The 18,786-nt window shown below is 53.4% G+C and overlaps 1 protein-coding gene across 2 annotated transcripts in view; it reads right to left on the bottom strand.

The window, feature by feature from the left end:
- Positions 1 to 18,786, bottom strand: part of ST8SIA5 (ST8 alpha-N-acetyl-neuraminide alpha-2,8-sialyltransferase 5) — a gene marked incomplete at its 5' end in the record, with an annotated part of 50,997 nt that overhangs the window by 15,390 nt on the left and 16,821 nt on the right. Inside the window, 2 exons of one of the 2 annotated variants that reach the window (XM_080821418.1) lie at positions 3,713 to 3,805; positions 18,633 to 18,740. In XM_080821418.1, the coding sequence (XP_080677544.1) occupies positions 3,713 to 3,805; positions 18,633 to 18,740 (201 nt within the window). The remainder of the gene's footprint in view (positions 1 to 3,712; positions 3,806 to 18,632; positions 18,741 to 18,786) is intronic. The other variant, XM_080821419.1, reaches the window with a different exon arrangement.

Genomic DNA, 18,786 nt, shown 5'->3' with positions numbered 1-18,786 from the left:
GGAAAGAGGAAGTAGATAGGAATGGAGAGAAGGAAATATTTTTAAAAATCCAAAAGAACATTCAAGAGTCTGGACATGAACCCCGGATGGAGAGGTCCAACAGGTGTCTGTCCTGAAGCCCACCCTCCAGACATTTCAGAACCGCAGGATCTGGAAACACTCCAGAGAGAAGAAAACAGGTCACCTCCAAAAGAACAAGAAGCATCACACTCTCATCACTCTGGACGCTAGAAGGCGATGGGGGAAATCTTTAGCATTCGGTGTAGGAGGGGGGAATGGTTTTCTCCCAAAATTCCAACCCCACCAAACCAACAATCAGGTATATGGGAAGAATTAAGTTACCAACTTTCTGGATTGCTCATGTAGCGATCTCGGGGACTCCGAGATGCATGGGCATGAAGGGGGCCCCCAGCCCGGGTGGCCCTGGCTCCCAGACTCTGTTCCTGGGTGCAGCACAGGCCTCCCCGCCCCAGAAAGATGGGGAAAGGGCAGCATGAGAGGGACACCCCAAGCACCAGCCCCACCGGGTGGGAACCGGCTCAAAAACCAAGAGACTCTGGAATGATTACATTCAAACAAATAATTTGTACAAGTATTAGTGACGATGCACGTCATAATACATCACCACAGAGTGACTCCTCCTGCTTCTGCCATCGTCGGGACTGAGGCCTTCTCCATGTGGGAATTTGCCGGCTGACTGGGTTTCTACCAGTGTTTGGAGCAATTTTGGACCAGAATCATTCCCAGATGAATCCCACCCCTCCCTGTTGCCTCCGAGTGCCAGCTGTCATTCTTACGCCTTAAGGGCTTCCCAGCCCAGCCGTGCAGCCCCCTCCACGCACATATGGCGATTTAACCTTCCCCCGATGACTCAGAGTCTCCACTGGGAGCAGCACGTGTGGCCCCAGGCCAGTGAGGCCCACGGGTACCCGGATGATGCTAGGACCATTCGAGTCCGAGGCTGGTCTCTGGGCTTTCTGATGTCAGCCCTGGAGGTCCCACTGAACCTAAGCTTGCAGACCCAGGAAAGGAGACAGAGCCTTATGCACATGCCTCCGCCTTTCCTCTCCTTTCAGAGTCCCAGGGCCACCAGGGCCCAGGCTCCCGGGGTCTGGGGACCACAGGGATGTGAAGGAGACAGGGTGGTGCAGGGCCCAGGGGTCACCAGCTGGGACGGAGCTCAGTTCAGGAGACCAGAGTGGGTGGCCCAAGGCAGAAATGAGAGTTCAAGGCTAACTTGCTGAGCACCAGACATGCACCCCTGATGTGGGACAAGGATGGGCACCGACTGTAGGAAAAGTAAGATTCCTCACCCCACCCCACCCCACCCCACAACGTTGTGATGCAGGGTACGGTGGAAGCCGGTATAGGGACTCTTGGGGTCCAAATCACCTCTCCTTTAAAATTCCTATTTGCGATCCTAACCTCTGAGATCTCAGAATGTGACTCTTTGGAGACAAGGTCTTTAAGGAGGAGGTTAAGTTGAAATGAGGCCATGAGGATAGGCCCACATCCAGTATGACTGATGTCCTTATTAGAAGAGGAAATGAGGACATGGGCAGGTACAGAAGGAAGTCCACATGAAGGCCAAGGGAGAACGCGGCCATCAGCAAGCCAAGCGGAGGCTTCAGCAGCCAGCCCTGCCAGCACCTCGATCTCAGGCTTCCCACCTCTGCAGCTGTGGGATCTAAAGTTCTTTGAGGGCCTGAGGTCTTTGAATTCTGGGAAAAGACAAAGGGTCTCTGCTTAGGAGCTGATGAATTTGGCTCATGCCTGAGGTGTGGACAGCCACATTTGCCACTAAATCCCAACTCCTCACTGATCACATCACACACACCCCACTGCCACCTGCTTAAATCCTTCCATGGGTTCTTGCAGCCCTCGGATAATGACAGAATCGGAATCCTGGTCCACACTGCAAGGCCTCATCAGGTCAGGCCCTGGTCTGGCCCTCCAGCAACATGGCTGCCCCATCTCCCCTCTCACGCTGGCATTCAAGCTGCCCTGACCCTTCAGAGCCGGGGACACAGCGGGCTTTCTCCTGGCACAGGGCCTTTGCACAGACTGTTCCCTCAGTCTGGAACCTGCCTGGCCTACTTACCTCTTATCACCCTTCCAAGGGTAGTGCCAGCTTCCCTTCCTCAGAGGAGCTTTGCCTGACAACCCCCTCCCCGCCCCAGTCCAAGTCCAGTTCCCTGCCATCCCCTTGTCTCCCTAGGGTAAGCAAGTATTAATGTCCGCTTCCCTGCTGGGCTGTGAGCTCCATGAGGGCGGGGACCAGGGTGTGTGCTCAGTGCAGGGCTGGCTGGGGCTGATGGGAGGGGGAGCTGCCTCACACGTTTACCTCTGGAGAGGGTACAGAGACCTTTGGTCAATACCGAGACCATAACGCAGCTAAGCCCAGGGGGACGCATCCGGGGAGCTTTCCTGCAGTTATTAAACTTACAGATTCTGAAAGACAGCCCCAAAAAGCTGTTGCTGCTGGCAGTGGTTCCAGAAGCAGAAGAAAAGGGAGGGAGGCATATGAACATTTAGGTAGCACCTATTACGTGTGCTACTATGGATGCGGACCGAGGGGCCATCTGCTCTCACATACGCTATTTCTTCTAGTCTCTGCGGTGACCCTTAAAAGCTGGGTAACAGTGTCCTAATTTCTACAGGTAAGGAAAGACTCAGAGAGATTAAGTAATTTGTATAAAGATGCAGAGCTGCTAAGATCCCAGGTCTGAAAACTCCCCAGGCCCATGCTCCGTCTATGACCCACACTACACAGAAACTGTGTCAGATGGCAGAAGGCGCTGCGGCTCCTGCCCGTTGGCCACGGACCATGGTCCCAGGGATCACTTGCAGGCCCACAAGACCCCCCAACACCACCGGAGTCTAGATTAACTATAGTCCTTTTCCACATCCAGGTAGAAATGTTTTCAAATACACACGAATTTTATTTCAAACCAAATATCACGACGAGCGCGGCAACATTCCTCTCAGTGGGTGGTGAATTTGTGGCAGTCCCACGTGGGAGAGAAGGGTGGTGGAAACCCATAGTCACTGAAATGTGCTGCATCTAATGTGCTTCTTCTCCTATAGGTTGTAAAAAAGCCATGGGTGTTGTGCTGTTGGGTGAGGAGCAGAAAGTATGGTTCTTTTGTGATTTGTGAGCAAAATCCTAATAAAGCGTGTTTGTGCACAGGTGCCGGTTGAAGCAGATGCCCAGGGGAGATGCACAAGGACACCCACGCTGCCTCTGTGGGGAACCGAGGGGCTGTGAGAGGGGGGTTTTTACTCTATGCTTTTTTGTACTATTTGAATGCTGTATCATTGAAATAATTTAAAAAATACTTAATTTAATGACTATAAAAGGTTGAAAAGGCGATAGCAAAAGGGTGCCGCTTAACCCTCCGCTCCGAGTGCTGAATTTCAGGTAAGATGCTCCTGTGCCCTCCTTGGCTTCCGTGCAGGAGGAGCCCAGGGACATCTCACAGAGCCTGGTAATTGAGACCGGGACTGAATCCCCCGAGTCATCAGAGGTGACCTTGCCAATTTGGCCTTTTTTCATAAAATGCACAATTATCCCTGCTCTCCGAGTGCCAGAGGCCCAGGGGAAGGAAATCTCATTCTCGCTCTGGGGGTCCCTGCTCCATCCCGCGCCCCCTCCCCAGGTCCCGCCCCATCCCACGTGTCCCGTCCCCCGCACCGTCCCGGCCACACTCACATGGACAGCACCTTCACTTCCAAGATTTCGTGCCTCAGCTCCAGGCATCTTGTGGAGTTGTATTCAAACGGGCCCTCGTAAAATTCAAAGTACCTAGGAACCAACAGGGACAGAGGTTACTATATGAAGATGCCAGCCAGACTTTGGGGGGACTATGGGGCTCTTGGTGGGGACAGGTCAATCCTGGTCAAATTAATAGAGCGCACCAGCCCCACCCCAGCAGATGACCTCGTAGGGGGCCCCCAGGACCGGTGGGGCCCTCTGGCTTGATCATGAGGTGGTTGGTTACTCATAGCACCCCACTGCCCCAGGAGTGTAACCCTTTACAAGGCATGAACTCATCTCAGCAAATCAGGACATTCAGAAGAAGGTTTGGCTGCAAAAGAAAAGGGAAGGGGGAGGATGCCCAGGGCATGGTCTCATTAGCTTTGGTGATCAGTGCCTGATGGAGGCGGCACTGGGAGTCGGGGTGGTGAGACCCAGACTTTCAACTTTAGTCCTGCCCTTTCCTGCCCCTTTCTCCTCCCCCCGGGACACAAACACAGTGAAAATCTGCTGCTTTTTCCACTTGTCAGTAGCTCACCCAGCCCTCATGCTCACCCTGTGACTAGGCGAGGCTGACGTTTCTTTCTCCCCATTTGGCAGCTGAGAAAGTGGAGGCTAAGGAGGCGGAGCTCAAGTCCCACAAACAGGAGGAAGGGGGCAGGCTTGGGTTGGGTCCCACCACGGGGAAGCCCAACCCCTTCCCAACGCCAGCTGTCCCCAGGCCTGCCAAAGCCACCTCAGGGTCCCTCCTGCAACTCCACACAGAAGCCGATTCTAGCCAGTGCTTGCTGAGCCCTTACCTAGGACCAAGTGCTTGACGTGGGTGCACCCACTTTTTGTCTTTCGAACTAGCCTATGAGGAAAGCAGTCGGCATATGCATCTGGAATGAGCTCTGGAGTCGCCCAGAGCCACATAGATGGTAAGTGGCAAAGCTGGGACATGAGCCTGCACGTTGACTCGAGGCTGCTCTTGTCCACTCACCTGTAAGGACAGCTGGTGTCCCCTGAAAAGGCCCTGTGGCCTCCCACAGCCACTGGGTGAGGAGACCTTTAAAGCTGCTCCCTCTCACACCTGAAGTTCCCATAAGCCCAGAGAAGAAAGAGCAACTGCAGACATTAAGCTCAGTTCACTGCTGAACTCAGCCATGGAGGCAGGATGGGGCCAGCCCTCATGGCCTCTCTGTCCGGAGGTTGCTCAGAAAACACTGGGGGGCCAGATCCCAGAACAGCTCAACACCTGCAGGGTCAGAGAAGCCTGCAGGGTCAAGCCACTCTAAAAGTGGGGTCAGTGGCCTGGGGACAGGTAGCTCTGGAGAATCAGACGTGGGTGTGGTGCCTCAGGGCTGCTCCTGGGCGCTGTGTGCCGTGACCCAGGATTTAGAATAAAGTCATTCCTCCAGCACGTCCCAGAAACCTTCCCGGCATGTGGGGGCAGTTATTTCCCATGTGTTCTCACACGCCTCATTTCTGTGTACCAACTCCTGGATGTGCTGCTTTATACACAGAAAGGCATTTTACCCAATAAAGTGGCTTTTTACAATACCTACATTTTAAATAACTTCTATATATTGTATCATATTTAATACTTTAAATATGTTTTAAAATATTTGTTCATAACTTTCATATAATTTAATAGTTAAGTGTTAAAGTTATGTTTTTAAGTAGTTTTAACTCATATATGTATATATATATAAAATACACATATATGTGTATTATATATATATATATACACATATTTATTTATTTGACAGAGAGAAACACAGTGAGAGAGGGAACACTAGCAGGGGAGTGGGAGAGGGAGAAGCAGGAGAAGTAGAGCAGGGAGCCCAATGCAGGGCTCGATCCCAGGACCCCAGAACCACGACTGGAGCCAAAGGCAGACACCCAACAACTGAGCCACCCAGGTGCTCCATTAAAATATTAAAACATTTTATATGACAAATTGTCTCTTACTGACAAAATAAAATTGACTCCTTATTCTCATGTCGTGAAAGAAATGAAGCGGAGTTCATAAGAACTAGTTATTGTGGATTTCCAAAATATCACACTCACCTTTTTCTCCCTGTTTCCCCATGTTTTGGAACTCCTTTGTCTGTCTTTCTCATCCGGCAAACGCAAATTTATCCTTCAGTACCCAGCTCAACTCCCCTACTTCTGTGAGTTTTCTCTGACCCTCACTCCTGGGGTCCCTCTTACTTTGTCTCTTAATTAGAGCAAGTAACATTGTATTCTAACAGTCTGTTTGTATATCTGTTTTCCCTTCCAAACTGTTGTGAATATCTCAAAGACAGGACTCTGTCTCTGTTATCTCTGTACCTTTTGTACTACAGATGCTGTGAAGTGGAAAACTACATTTCCCAGACTCCCTTGCAGCTAGGGTGTGGATGCCATTTAGGTTCGACCAATCAGAAGCATTTGCATAAGACTGAGTCAGAGTTGTGTTATCCCTAAAGAATAGCCAGGCTCCAGGCACTGTTTTGCTGGTGCAGAATGTGGCAGAGGTGGCATATCTCTTGGAAACTGTAGTGGTAGCAGCATCCTCATGATTATATTCTTATGTAAATATATTACATTTATTATATTTTATTTATTATTATATATAAACTACAGTGGGAGCAGCACCCTCATGATATTATATTTATATATAAATATATATTTATTATTATTTCTCTTATTTATTATTATTATATATTATATTCGTTTCCCTAAATAAATCCCCTTCTGTTTTCACTAGCTCAATGGATTTGACTACCTATAATTAAGAACAAGGGGTCAGCGTGAGGCCACCAGAAAAGTCCATGACCTTGGCTGTAACTGACATCATTTTCCAGTCACACAACTGTAAGCGAGGTCTGGTGTCTTATCACAAAGATCATCGTTTGCAACCAGAGCCATTGGCACTATGTCTTTTGGAATCCACTGGGTCATCTGAAGCCATGATCTCAGGCTGCTACTAAGAAAAGCTCCAGATTCAAATGGTGCAGGAGTTAGTTAGGAGAAACTTACCCCCGTGGTCTTGGGGGGCTAGAAGTCTCGCAGACACATCTTTGTTATGCCTCTAAACCAGCTATGTGATGTGGGTCAATCACTTACCCTCTCTGGGCCTCTGCTTTCTCCTCCCTAAAATAATAGCCAAGGGCCCACCCAGCACACAATATGACCCCTCAGTGTTTCCCACTCACTAACCAAACCAGAATGTAACTGTGGAATGATGATCCACAAAGAGAAGGAAGAAACTCGCAAAGACCAGCCAGCCCCTCCACTGTCTCCATCAGGCGCTCCCTGCTCACCTCTGCCAGACTCCACTCGGTCTCCCTCCCTGCGGAATCCCCAACCTTACCCCTACAGGGAACTGGGCAGTACAGTGATTCCAGATGGTCTCGTGCCATGTGTTTGGTGCCCACTCGGTGGACAGGCTTTCAGAACGGGGTCACATTCCTTCCCTGCCCCCCATAAGCCACCCCAGGCCCATCACTTTTATGAGTCTTACTTTCCTCATCTGTGACATCCACACACACGAAAGTGCCATTCATGTGTGACAGGGCTGAGAGAAGATATTGATGAGAAATTTGGGGAAAGTCCCAGGATAGTGCCTGGCACACACCAAGCACCCAAGAAATGCTCAGTCCTTTCTTTCTCCTTTCTCTTGCCATCAAAGGGCAAGAGTCTCCAGGGAGTCGGTGACCACTTATGGCCCCTCGGCTAGCTGATGGCAGAGCTGGGTCAGGCACGAGTAACCTCAGGAGGCTTCTCTGCCATCTGGACAGGCTGGCATCCTCCTTCCACTGCTACCAGTAAACCCCCTCCCCTGCCACTCAGCGGGATAGAGCCCATGCTGCGTTCTGCTTGGACGTGGGGTTGTCCCTGGTCACTTCTCTGCTGCACACTCCATGGATAAACTGTGTTTCTGAGGCTTTAACATCTGGGCCTTGTTGACCCTGGAAGACCGCCCCACCCAGGGCTAGCCGATTCCTGGAGACGGGAACCACCTGTGAGCACCTTTCCTATGCAAACAAACCAGTGCAGAGCCCATACACACACCCCACCACTTCCCAATAGGGGCTGCTTTCCCCCTGCCCTGATCATCCCAGGGCCAGGTACCAGAGAGCTAGGGCAGCCCGTTAGGCCCTGGAGCCTGCTGAGATCATTCAGACTGATGACTCCCAGGCCTGTGTACCTGTCTCGCCTGTTTCTTCCACTGAAACCACAGTAGAGCCTCTTGCCAACTTTTTCCCTTCACTCCCCCTGCTCCTGATCCCACCTCCCGGTGCTCCCCGGTGTTTGGTGTGGTGTGCCTCCTGCTTCTGGGCATGACTATAAAACCCTCTTGGGTGGCTCAGTGGATTCAACCCTCTGCCTTCGGCTTGGGTCATGATCCCAGGGTCTTGGGATCGAGCCCCACATCGGGCTCTCTGCTCAGTGGGGAGCCTGCTTCCCCCTCCTCTCTCTGCCTGCCTCTCTGCCTACTTGTGATCTGTCTGTCAAATAAATAAATAAAATCTTTAAAAAAAGAACAAAAACTCTCTTCCTTCCTGCCAGTGACTTTCATGTCTGTGTGTCTCACTGTGCACGACTATGCCCAGCTACCCTGAAAACACTCCACATGGCACCTCGGCCAAGCCATCAAAACCACTCCCTCCCTGGGGCGAAAGCCCTGGTTTTCCCAGCTGAAAATGGAGATAATAGCTCTTGCCTGGGCTCTGCTTCTCTGGGCTGCACTTCTCCATCCCTGTCTCTAAAGATAATGAACTTGAGGAAAGGAGATTGTAACAAGGGCTGCCAAGTGTCCCCCCGCGTTCTGCTTCTGACGGGACACCCAAGCACGGCATTCTGGGAAAAGCTGTGGTAATCCTTGTTTGGCCTGGACACAGACTTCTATGCAGACATCAAAAATGAGGCTTCCAGTTTCTTTGTGGAATGACATGGGAAGATACTCGCAGGACAATGCTGAGTGGAAAATGCAAGTTACAAAACTGATGTCCCAAAAGAACGGGACGTACATATGTGAATGCGTGGGGCAAAGGGACAGGCCGCAACAAGGCACTAATGGTGTGTTTCTTTGAGTAATGGGACAATGAACAATTTTTAAAATACTTCTCTGTATTTTTATGTTTTCTGTAATGGGGTTATGATTTTCGTGTTATTGGAAATCACCAATAAATGCCCTTTTATTGAAGTCCTAGCTCTCCCTCGAAACAGCACAAGCTCCCCCTTAACCTGCTACAAGATTGAGAAAAGCAGTTTCTCCAACGTTCTCAACTCTATTAGCCTCTCAAGGTGAGTTAGTCACTGTCTCTTCTTCCAGTTCTCGAAAGACGATCTCTGCCCAGCTCAGAGAGGAGGGGCCCGGCAGCACATTTAGCACCTCGCAGGTATAAATAGTCTCAGCCGGTCAGCCCGGCAGCCCAGCTCATCTCAGATGCCACTTGGCTTCCGGCAGCCACCTCCGGGGCTGGCACCAAGCTGTATCTGTCCTGCCCCTCCTCGGTGCCCTCAGGGACTTCAGGGGGGTGGGGTAGGGCAGCCCCGGCTGCCTGACCAGCGGGTGACAGTCTCCCCTAAGTGAGAAGACAATGGCAGAGGTGACCACGACTGTCCTCCTCCTCCTCCCCAGACTTGGGCTCTGGGTTTGCAGGTGGAAGAGGCCTCATTGCAGCATGCCCAGGGCCCCACGTGCATCCCTGCCAGGATTTCTCTGCAAGCCTGCCCCTCAGCAGGCTCTCCTTTGGCCTGAACCCCCTTCAGAGCTTTGTCGGGGCCATGGGGTCTTTCCTGGAGGCCACGGTACTTTGAGCCCTGGCACCACTGGCCGGTACAAGATAAGGTTCATGCATTCGGCTTCCTACCTAACACTGCCCTTCCTCCCCAGGTGCTGACGGTGTTCAAGAGAACAGGAGCCCAGGGAGGTCCCAATGTCCTGCGAAAGCTTCCACCAGCCCAGCGAGCAAGGAAGCAGCCCCAGCTCAGCAATCAGCACCTCTGGGCTCCTCTCAAACCTCGTGCAGAATCTCAGGGGACCACAAAATGGTTTATTTATTCCACACTGTGTAGGAACCTGGAAGGGGTATGACACCTCTTTGCAAATTAGGAAAAAGTACCTTTTTCTCCAGGTGAATTAAGCCACAAGGCAGTCACATGACTTGTCAAGTGAGAGTGAGCTGCCTGACCATTGGCTGGATCTTTGTGCAGTGCCCACTCTGCACAACCATCTGTGGCAGCCTGATACTGGATTCCTTCTTTGTCTTGTTTAATCCTCCCAACAGCCCTATGAGGTAGGCATTGTTTCCCCCATCTTATACCAAAGACTCAGATAGCAAGTGGTAAAGTAACCTGCCCAAAGTCATTCGGCTAGTAAATAGAGGCTCTGGAAAGGGGACCCAGAGCTTTTAGGATCCCAGAGTCCATGTCCTTCCGTCGCTGCAGTACACTCCCTCTCCCTGATTCTGACAAGCCCCAGTTACAGGGTGCGGGGAGCGGTTCTCAGCAAGCAGCCCCCTCCCCGTCAGGGGGCTCAGTGCGATTTCAGAGCCAGGAGAGCCGCCATCCCAAGACAACACTCCACCCATCAGCGCACAGGCACAGAAATCAGTCTGCAAAGTGCAACCTGACAATTCCAAGGACTGCCGTGTCTTCCCTAACAGGTACGGAGAGACGCGAGAAGGGCTCAGCTGTCAACAATGGCAGGTCACAGGTGCCAGGAGGAGACGCTCTTCTCCCAGGGCATGAAGAGAGCTGGCTAGGACCCCTGACTAGATGCTGGCTCTCTGGGCCACGATTTCCCCATCCGTCCATGGGAATCTGCAGAGGTACTTGAATATCAGAGCTGGAAACTAAGAGAGCCGAACGTTCTGAACACAACCTTGATAGTCCTTTGGTTAATCTGCTCTGGGTATGAACTTCGCTGCAGTGTCATTCCCGGCACCGGGTGGGGGTTGGGGGTTGCCCCTCCTCCCCCCTGCAGCCAGAGGTTCTGCGGGGCCCCCGATCCAGTGTCTAGACATCCCAGGCAAGAGGATGCATGTGGTGGCCTTCCCTTCTGGACCAGACCAGGGAGCCCTGAAGAACTCCCCTGTTAAAACCCAGCCTACCTCCCGGTGTCCAAACTAGCAGTGGTCGTCCACTGCTCCCGCCCGCTTCACCACCCAGCTGCCCCCAGGGGCCCACGCCACAGCTGGATCCTCCTGGCCTCCTCTTCCTTCAGCTCCCACCCAACTGGTCACCTCTGCTCCCTCTGGGGCACTTCTCTCCCTTCCGGCACGAAGGGTGTGAGTCAGTCCTCTTTTCTCCCCGGAGGGGTGTCTCTGTCTGGGACCCTCTTCCTCTCTGTGTCTCTCTGGTTGCTACCAGTTTATCCGTCAGAGCCTTCCCTGCCCTCCCTCTTCCGTGCCCACAGCCCCCAGCTCAGTCCTTATTACAGTGCTCTCCGTGCAACACCCCCACCGCCACACCAGGCCCTTGGGGGATGGTTCTTCTCCTCTTCAGCTCACCGAAGAGTTACTGACCCGCTATTACGTGCCAGGTACCCGGTTAGGCCAGGATGCAGCGATGACCACTCCGGATAAAGCCCCCACCCTCACAGACTTCCAGGACAGGAGACACATGAAACACGAATGCAACATAGGGCCAGGTAGGGATGACCGTCATAAAAGTAAAGCAGGGGAGGGGGCTGGAGGGCACCTGGAAGGGCGGTAGGAGGTCAAGGAAGGCCTCTCTGGACAGAGATGGAGCCATCAGCAGGGTTGCGGGAAAAGCATTCGAGAGGGAACAACAAGCAGATACAAACATGCTGAGGATAGATAAAGCCAGTGGGGCTGCAGGGACAGGGCTGTGGGGAGGAATGCGCAGTGAAAGGAACTGAGGCCCAGGGGCGAGCGGCACCGGGTCAAGCTGGGCTGGGGGGCCACTCGACACAGCATTGCGCTGAAGCAGCGGAAACACACGGCCTGACGTGAAAGATCCCTCTGGTTGTCATGGGGGGGTGGGTGGCACGTGGGCTGGTGGACTGCGCCAAGAGGCGGCAAAGGGATGCCAGAGGGAGACAGAGCAGGACACGAGTTCCATATAGAATCAGCAGGATGTGCTGATGGCAAGACTGCAAAGGTGAAAAGGAACGAGAGAAATCAATGGTAGCTCCTAAGATTTTACCTTGGACAACTAGTTGGTTCACGGAGCCACTGAAAGAGGAAGGAACGGTGGAGAACAGCCTGGGTCTGAACCAAAGCTTCTCGGGCCCGTGAAGCTGGCCGAGACTGTTAGACATTCAAGAAGAGATCGTAGGTAGCCAGTCAGAGTCACGTGTCTGCAGCCCAGTGCAGACGTCAGGGTCAGAGACACACGCTGCAGGGTCAAGGGACAAAGGGCTTAGCGAGATCTCAGGGGAGGACGGTGGGCAGAGGGCAAGCCTGTGGTCAGCTCCGACAGACTTTCAGATGGTGGCAGGGGAGACAGGCACCAAAGGAGTCTGAGAAGGAGAGTTGTGGTAAGGAGGAGAACCTGGAGAGCCCACTGACACGGGAGCCAGGAGCAGAGAGCCTTTCCAGGACCGAGGGTCAGCTCTGACCAGACCTAATGGACACCAAGAAAGAGAAGGTCTCACTGACCTCGTGACGAGGCAGTCATTGGTGACCCTGACAAGAGCAGACTCAGGGGAGCAGGGAGGCAGAAGCCCCGCTGGCGTGGGTTGAAGTGAGAACGGAAGTGGGAGGTCCTGCGGACAGTGACTGTGGAAGTTGTGTGGTGAGCACTGGGGGCCATGAGGTGGGGTCTTTGGGAGGTGATGAGGTCATGAGGGTGCAGCTCTCATGAATGGGATCAGGGTTTTTGTAAAAGGGACCCCAGCAAGCTTGCCTGCGGTCTTCCCACCACGTGAGGGCACCACAGGAAGATGGCAGTGTGCACACCAGAGTGGGCTCCCACCAGAGCCCAACCATGCTGTCACCCAGATCTCCAACATGCAGCTTCTGGAGCAGCCAGAGACAGTCTGTTGCTTATGAGCCCCCAGATCTGTGGGCTGCTGTGACTACAGCCCGCCCGCACCGGGACAGGGAGTGCGCGAATGCTTGGTCCTGGCTGAGGTGGTAAGAAGGGCATTTCCCCCAACGCGTGAAGAACCAGCCAGAGTTGGAAGGAACACGCCTCAGTGTTCTCTGAGGTGCTGAAGGTCCCAGTGGAGGGTGAGGGAGGGAAGGTTTACATGCCACATGAGGAGGCCCGCATGGGGAGGACAGCCTCTGTGAACCCCATCACCCCCATCCCAGCACCTTTGTGGCCCTTGATGTAGGCAGTGTAGGCTACGCATGGGTAGGCAGAGTGGGAAACTGGGACAGCCCCGTGTGCCTTACCATCTGGGCACCCCCTAAACTGCTTCCGGGTGGATGCTGGGTTCTCCCAGCCTGACCCCAGCCCCCTTTTCCTTTTCATTCTGGAAGCTGACCTGGGGTGAGGCCCTGGCAGTCACCGTTGATCACCTGATCTGGAAATGAGGCCCACAGAGGGAAGTGCTCATACCCAGCTGTGAGTCGGGGTGAAGCTGGGGCCTGGCTCTATCCAGAAGGTCCCCTCAGGGGACCCACTAGTGACTGAGCAAGACGGGAGCTTACCCAATGGGAAACTGGGGCACAGAACCATTCACCTAAGTGGTTATTTGTCCAAGAAACTCAATTCAGACTCAACCAAGGGCCACAAAGCTCGAGGACCAGGGGGACTCATGGGTCAACACCACTTGACAAGTCCCAGGACACCCACAACCTGGCCTCCACAGACAGCCCCCTGCCCACCAGAGGCCCTCATCAGGTACGCCAGAGGAGATGGGAAAGCTGCTCTGTCTTTGTTTGGCTTTTCCAGCATGAAGCCCAGGACACTGCCAAACCTGATTCTCCAAACTCTTCCCTGTTGGACGGAGCCCAAGGACTCCATCCCTCTTTTATTATTATTATTTTTTGTCCTTTCCCACGGACTTGAAAATTGCCCAGAGAGGCTTATGCTAAGCCACCCTGCACCCACAAGTCAGGGGCCCAGACACAGATCCTCAACAGCAGTCACCACACCTCCAAGTCCATGGAAAATTCTTTCCCCTGGGGTAGCCTTGCCCCCTAGGGCTCCTCTCTGAAATGTAGCATGTCCAGGAGCTGGTAGAAGGAAGCATTTGTCAGGGGTAGCAATCAAGAAAGCACTAAGCATGGGACGGGGTTGGGGTGATAGGTAGGAGAATGACACAGAAGATGGGGGTGGGGAGAGGAGAGACCCTAAAGATGGAGTAGGACACTGAACCCTACCCAGGCTGACCTGTCCACAGCCCAGGAAGCAGCAGCCATCTGTCTTGCACGGCCTTAGCCCCGACACTCAAGGGGAGGATATGCTGTGTGCCAGCTCCAACAGCTACCACCTCTAAGTGGTGACTCAGTTTCCTCATCTGGAAAAGGAAGGCACTGACAGGACCCACCTCAAACACTGGAGGGTGAGGACTGAGGGCAGGAACAGGTGCAGGTGCCCAGAACAGTGCCGGACACACAGTCAGCCCTTACAGCACTTGGCTGTGGCTGTCACCTACCAAGATCCCAGCCAGGTCCTGCCCTTCCACAGAAGCACCTCTGCCCTCCACGCTGAGCCCCTGGTGCATTCGTCATCTGTGCAGCGCAATTTATTGCCTGATTATACACCGTCTTGAAACAACTATGAACTGACTACAGCCTAATAAGTGCTACACTGAATCGCAGCTCTGAAACATCACTGCCCCAAGGCCCACACCGCACGGTACCTGCTGGACACACACGCAGATCACACCCCGAGTGAAGGGCTCCGGCCCAGGCCCTGGACACGCACCCAGCTCCCTCTTTAGTGGAGCAGAGTCTCCTGTGTCATCAGTTTGGGGCTGGCTCTTTTCTCCCACGGCTGGTGCTACCATCCCACTCGGGAAGTCCCCTGCAGCCCAGCCTGGAAGGCCGGCAATGCAGGGACAGGGCTGTCCCAGGAACGGGCAACTTGGATGGGCAGCAGCCTGAGCCAGCTCTGCTCTGGACCTCAGAGAGAGTGCTCTGTGCACTGCCTCTTGCCATCCCACCGCAGCCCAGGAGGGCCGAGCCTGTACAGAATCTGGGAGAGCGGCCGATGAGACCGACCGGCCAGGCCACCTGTGGGGTGTATCTGGAGCAGGAGGGTCTGGAGGGCCCCAGCGATGCTTGCACAGGTGGTCCAGGCCAGTTCTCAGGATCTGGGGAATGCCTGAGCAAACACGGAGAAGTTCATGTGCACTTGCTGGAGAGCTGACTGTGTGTGAAATGATAGAAACAGTTCTCCGTGCAGATGCTTCTTACAGAATCTACAGTTAAAGGTGCTATCCAGGAAGGCTTCAAGGAGGAGGTGGAGTGGGAGGTGGATATCCACTGGATGATAAGCACTTGATGTGGAGCAGGGTCCAGGCAGCAGAAGCTGAGAGAAGCCCTTTGTGCTGTGACTATGGGCCTGACTCAGGGTCAGCACCTGGGGGGACTCCCGGCCCAGCCGCCCTCAGCCCTTCTGACTCGGTCCTCTCCCTGGGACATGTTCAGACAGTGGGTGCAACACTGCCCACCCTGCAGGACCGTGACTGCCAAGGGCACTACTGCCTCTCCCTGCCCTCTGGACCCACCCTGGGAAGGCTGGCAAGGGGTCCCCGCCAGAGGGCTCGAGGCACTGAGCTAGCCCTAGAGGATAAGGGCCCTCTCCACCTGCTCATCTGCAGTGATGCTCTGTGGGCGGCGTTTGGGAAGGCTTCTCAGCTATCGCAGGAGGGTATACTCTGCCTTCACTGCCTTCTTTCTCCTTCTGAGCTGGCCCCCTCCCCCTCCTACAGGCTCCCTTTCCCACCCAGCTGCCCAGATTGCTCCAATGGTCCTACTCCCTGTTCTTCTCAAGAGAATGTTCTCCCATCATTCCTAACTGTGAAGGAGTTTATGATTCAAAGCGCTTCCCCTCTGGGGATTAATTTTCAGAGTGCCAGAGACAGGTTTATTCAAAGGAATACAGCACTAAGGGAGAATTTGGGAGCCCTGAAATGTAAGTTTGCTTTTTTTTTTTTTTTTTTTAACCAATGGCCCTCACTCTGCGCCTGCTTAATTCATTTTTTTATTCTAGTAAAATGCACTGAGCTCCTTCTGCATGCAAGGTGCCAGTCTGGGTGCTGAGGGCTCAAAGGTGAAGGAGGGCCATCACTGCCTAGTGCGGGAGACAGAGACACAAACATAGCGCGGACCCGGGGAGAACTGTCCTCAAAGACCTTTCCGCTCACGTTCAAGGCACCCACTTGAATAGCAGCATTTGCTGATTCAAACGGCTTCCTATCTGCTCACTACAACAGTTCCCTCAAGGACTCTCACGGACGCTTCTAGACTCATGCTTGAAATTAATAAAGCCGTATGTCGATGTATTATTTTCTAACTCGGCCTGGACTTCCCCCAGCTCATGTCCAAGGGGAAGACCTGACCGCAGCCGTTCTGAGCACTGTCTGGCCTGGATTTTCTTTGTGGTCTTATTTGGAGTTTTCCAGACCGATCGTTTGGACCTGCTCCTTCTCCCATGGCTCCTGTTTGAATATACAGTTTATGAGTCATTTGCTTTTTCTGCCTCTCTTGATCCTCTGGTTATATATGGTAACTTCTGACTTCCCCTCCAACCGTGTTAATAATAAATAACACACTTTACCACACCACGACACACCACACAACTATAGAGAGCAAAATACGGCCTGCGCTGAATTATTCAGTGGCTGAATAATACCACAAAGCACATCACATAATCCGGGCGTGGAGAGCTGCTCACCGCCATGATGTTCTTTCCACAGCGACAGGGGACACCCCCCGCCCAGCCCTGCAAATCTGCTGCCAGGAGTTGTCCTACTCATTATGAAGATGGCAGAAGCTACTCCTAAACCGAGGTAAAAGAAAGAAAGAGAGAGAGAGAAAGAAAGAAAGAAAGGAAGAGAGGAAGAAAGAAAAAAAGAAAGGAAGGAAGGAAGGAAGGTAGGTAGGAAGGTAGATCTCCAACATATGGTTCAGTTCTAATGACATTAACCATTATTTTCCACACCTGCGAACTATGCACATTACGGTTTCTCACATGTGTAATAGTACTTTGGGGGTCAACCTGAAATGGCGATCTGACATTGGAATTGTCCCAGAAGAAGTTGGGCTGTGTGCTCCCCAGAAGGAAATGAGCTCAGCTGGTGAGCACGCTGGAGAAAGGGCACCTTAGTTCTAAAACCAAATGGTTAGAAGTTAGTGGTGGCTCTGACTTGGGGGTATCCTGGGTTAAAGGGAACGGGGCAGGGGGGGTGTCTGTCTAGGGTCACTGGGAGGGGGGAGAAAATAAAAGGGAGGGGACGGGAAGAAGGGAGTACTGAAGAAAGGAGGTGGGAGGGAAGCAGGAACTAGGGAGCAAGAAAGGGCGGCAGGAAGAAAGAGGGGAGAAGAGGTCAACGGAGAGGTAGAGAAATCAGCAACACAAGGCAGAGAGAGGAGAAAATCTGCCGGCAACAGGAAAAGGGGCAAGTAGAGCTCTTGCTGGGCGCTCCCCGTAGAGATGCAGAGCTGGCTCCCACGGGCCTGTCCCGTCTTGCTCAGGGGATTAGCATCTTCCAGCCAAACCCCTGGGGCAGTTCTTCAGAGAGTCCTTCCCAGGAAGGCAGACACCTGCGGGCTTACCTAGACCACCCCCCATCTGAGTGGGCTAATCACAAGGCAGAAAGGCCAACACTGGAGGTGCGACTCTTAGAAGGGACAACTCTGGACACCCCGCTCTTTCCAGGTGACATCCCAGGGGCCCAGCGGCTGGCCAGGGCTCCACCACACGTATATGGAAAGAACTGGCCAGGATAAGACCCGGGTCCCCGAGACTAGCCCACACCCTAAGGTCTGTCTGTGAACACTGCCCCCGCTGACATTCTTCTGACATTGGGACCACATCCTTAGTTTTTCAAAGCACCGAACAGAATCATACACATGGGAGGGGTCCCTGAAAAACACATTACTTCTCTTCTGTGTCTTCTGTGGGGTCAGTTTAATGTTTCAGTGTCAAAATTAACAGCAACAGAAACTCAGGCCACTTTCCCAGGGAAACAGACCTAAGAGTCAGTGCATCCTGAGAAATGCAAAAATTAAGGGACAGAACAACTTAACTGGCCCCTGGAAACCCTTAGCAGGCAAGTTCCAGCCACACCCAGAGAAAGCATTCTGCCTTGTCAGAAAGACCTCCCCCCGCTGCCCTCCCCGCCTTGAGTGTCCCCCAGTGGAGCACCCTGCATTTCATGCATTCAACAAACCCCGAGCTCCTGGGTTTACAGAGTGCCCTGTGTTACTGTCTTCACGCCCAACACGACAGCAGAGCAGGAAGGGAAAACCATGCTATGGTCTAAATGTCAAATCTCAGCATTTGACATTGAGGGAATGGTTCTTCCCTAGCCAAGGTCAGCCCTGCCTGGGGGCAGAGTAGGAACAGCCCGTGCAGTGGGACATCCAAGGAGCAGAGCCCATGCCCCACGCCCACCCTGGATGCCACCCACACACACACCTGCACACACCTGCAGGCCGGCCTCCAGAACCCCGGCAGCAGGGACGGAGCAAAAGCCCCGACTTCCAAGGAAAGCTTGAGACCCACACTCTGTACCCCTTCCAGCTCCACGCTCCCTGACTGAGAGGGGCCAGGGGGTCCCTGCCGTGCTGTGGTTGGGTCCTAGCCCTCAGCTCTCATGTCAGAAGAGACAAGGCGGGATGCTGAAACGCAGTGAGCTTTGAGCCTGCTTCTTCCCTGAGGGTAGTTCTGGGGGTGGACCACAGGGCAGGGGCTATGAGGCCACCTGGGGATGGGGTTACCCCCCTCCCAGGCCATTCACTGGGGTCTGTACCTGGAGCTGGAGTCACTGCCGCTCTGCACTGCTGGGTCGTCCGTGACATTAAAGAGCCCCGTCCAATTGGCCAGCGGGTCGCCACTCTGCCAGCCAAACTGGAGGCCTCTGGCAAGAAAACGAGGCAGTTGGTACTCAAGGCTCACACACTCGA

Source organism: Martes martes (assembly GCF_963455335.1).
Source record: "Martes martes genome assembly, chromosome: 13".
NCBI lineage: Eukaryota > Metazoa > Chordata > Mammalia > Carnivora > Mustelidae > Martes > Martes martes.
The sequence above is the reverse complement of the archived record's forward strand: the minus strand, read 5'-3'. Positions and strand labels throughout refer to the sequence as shown.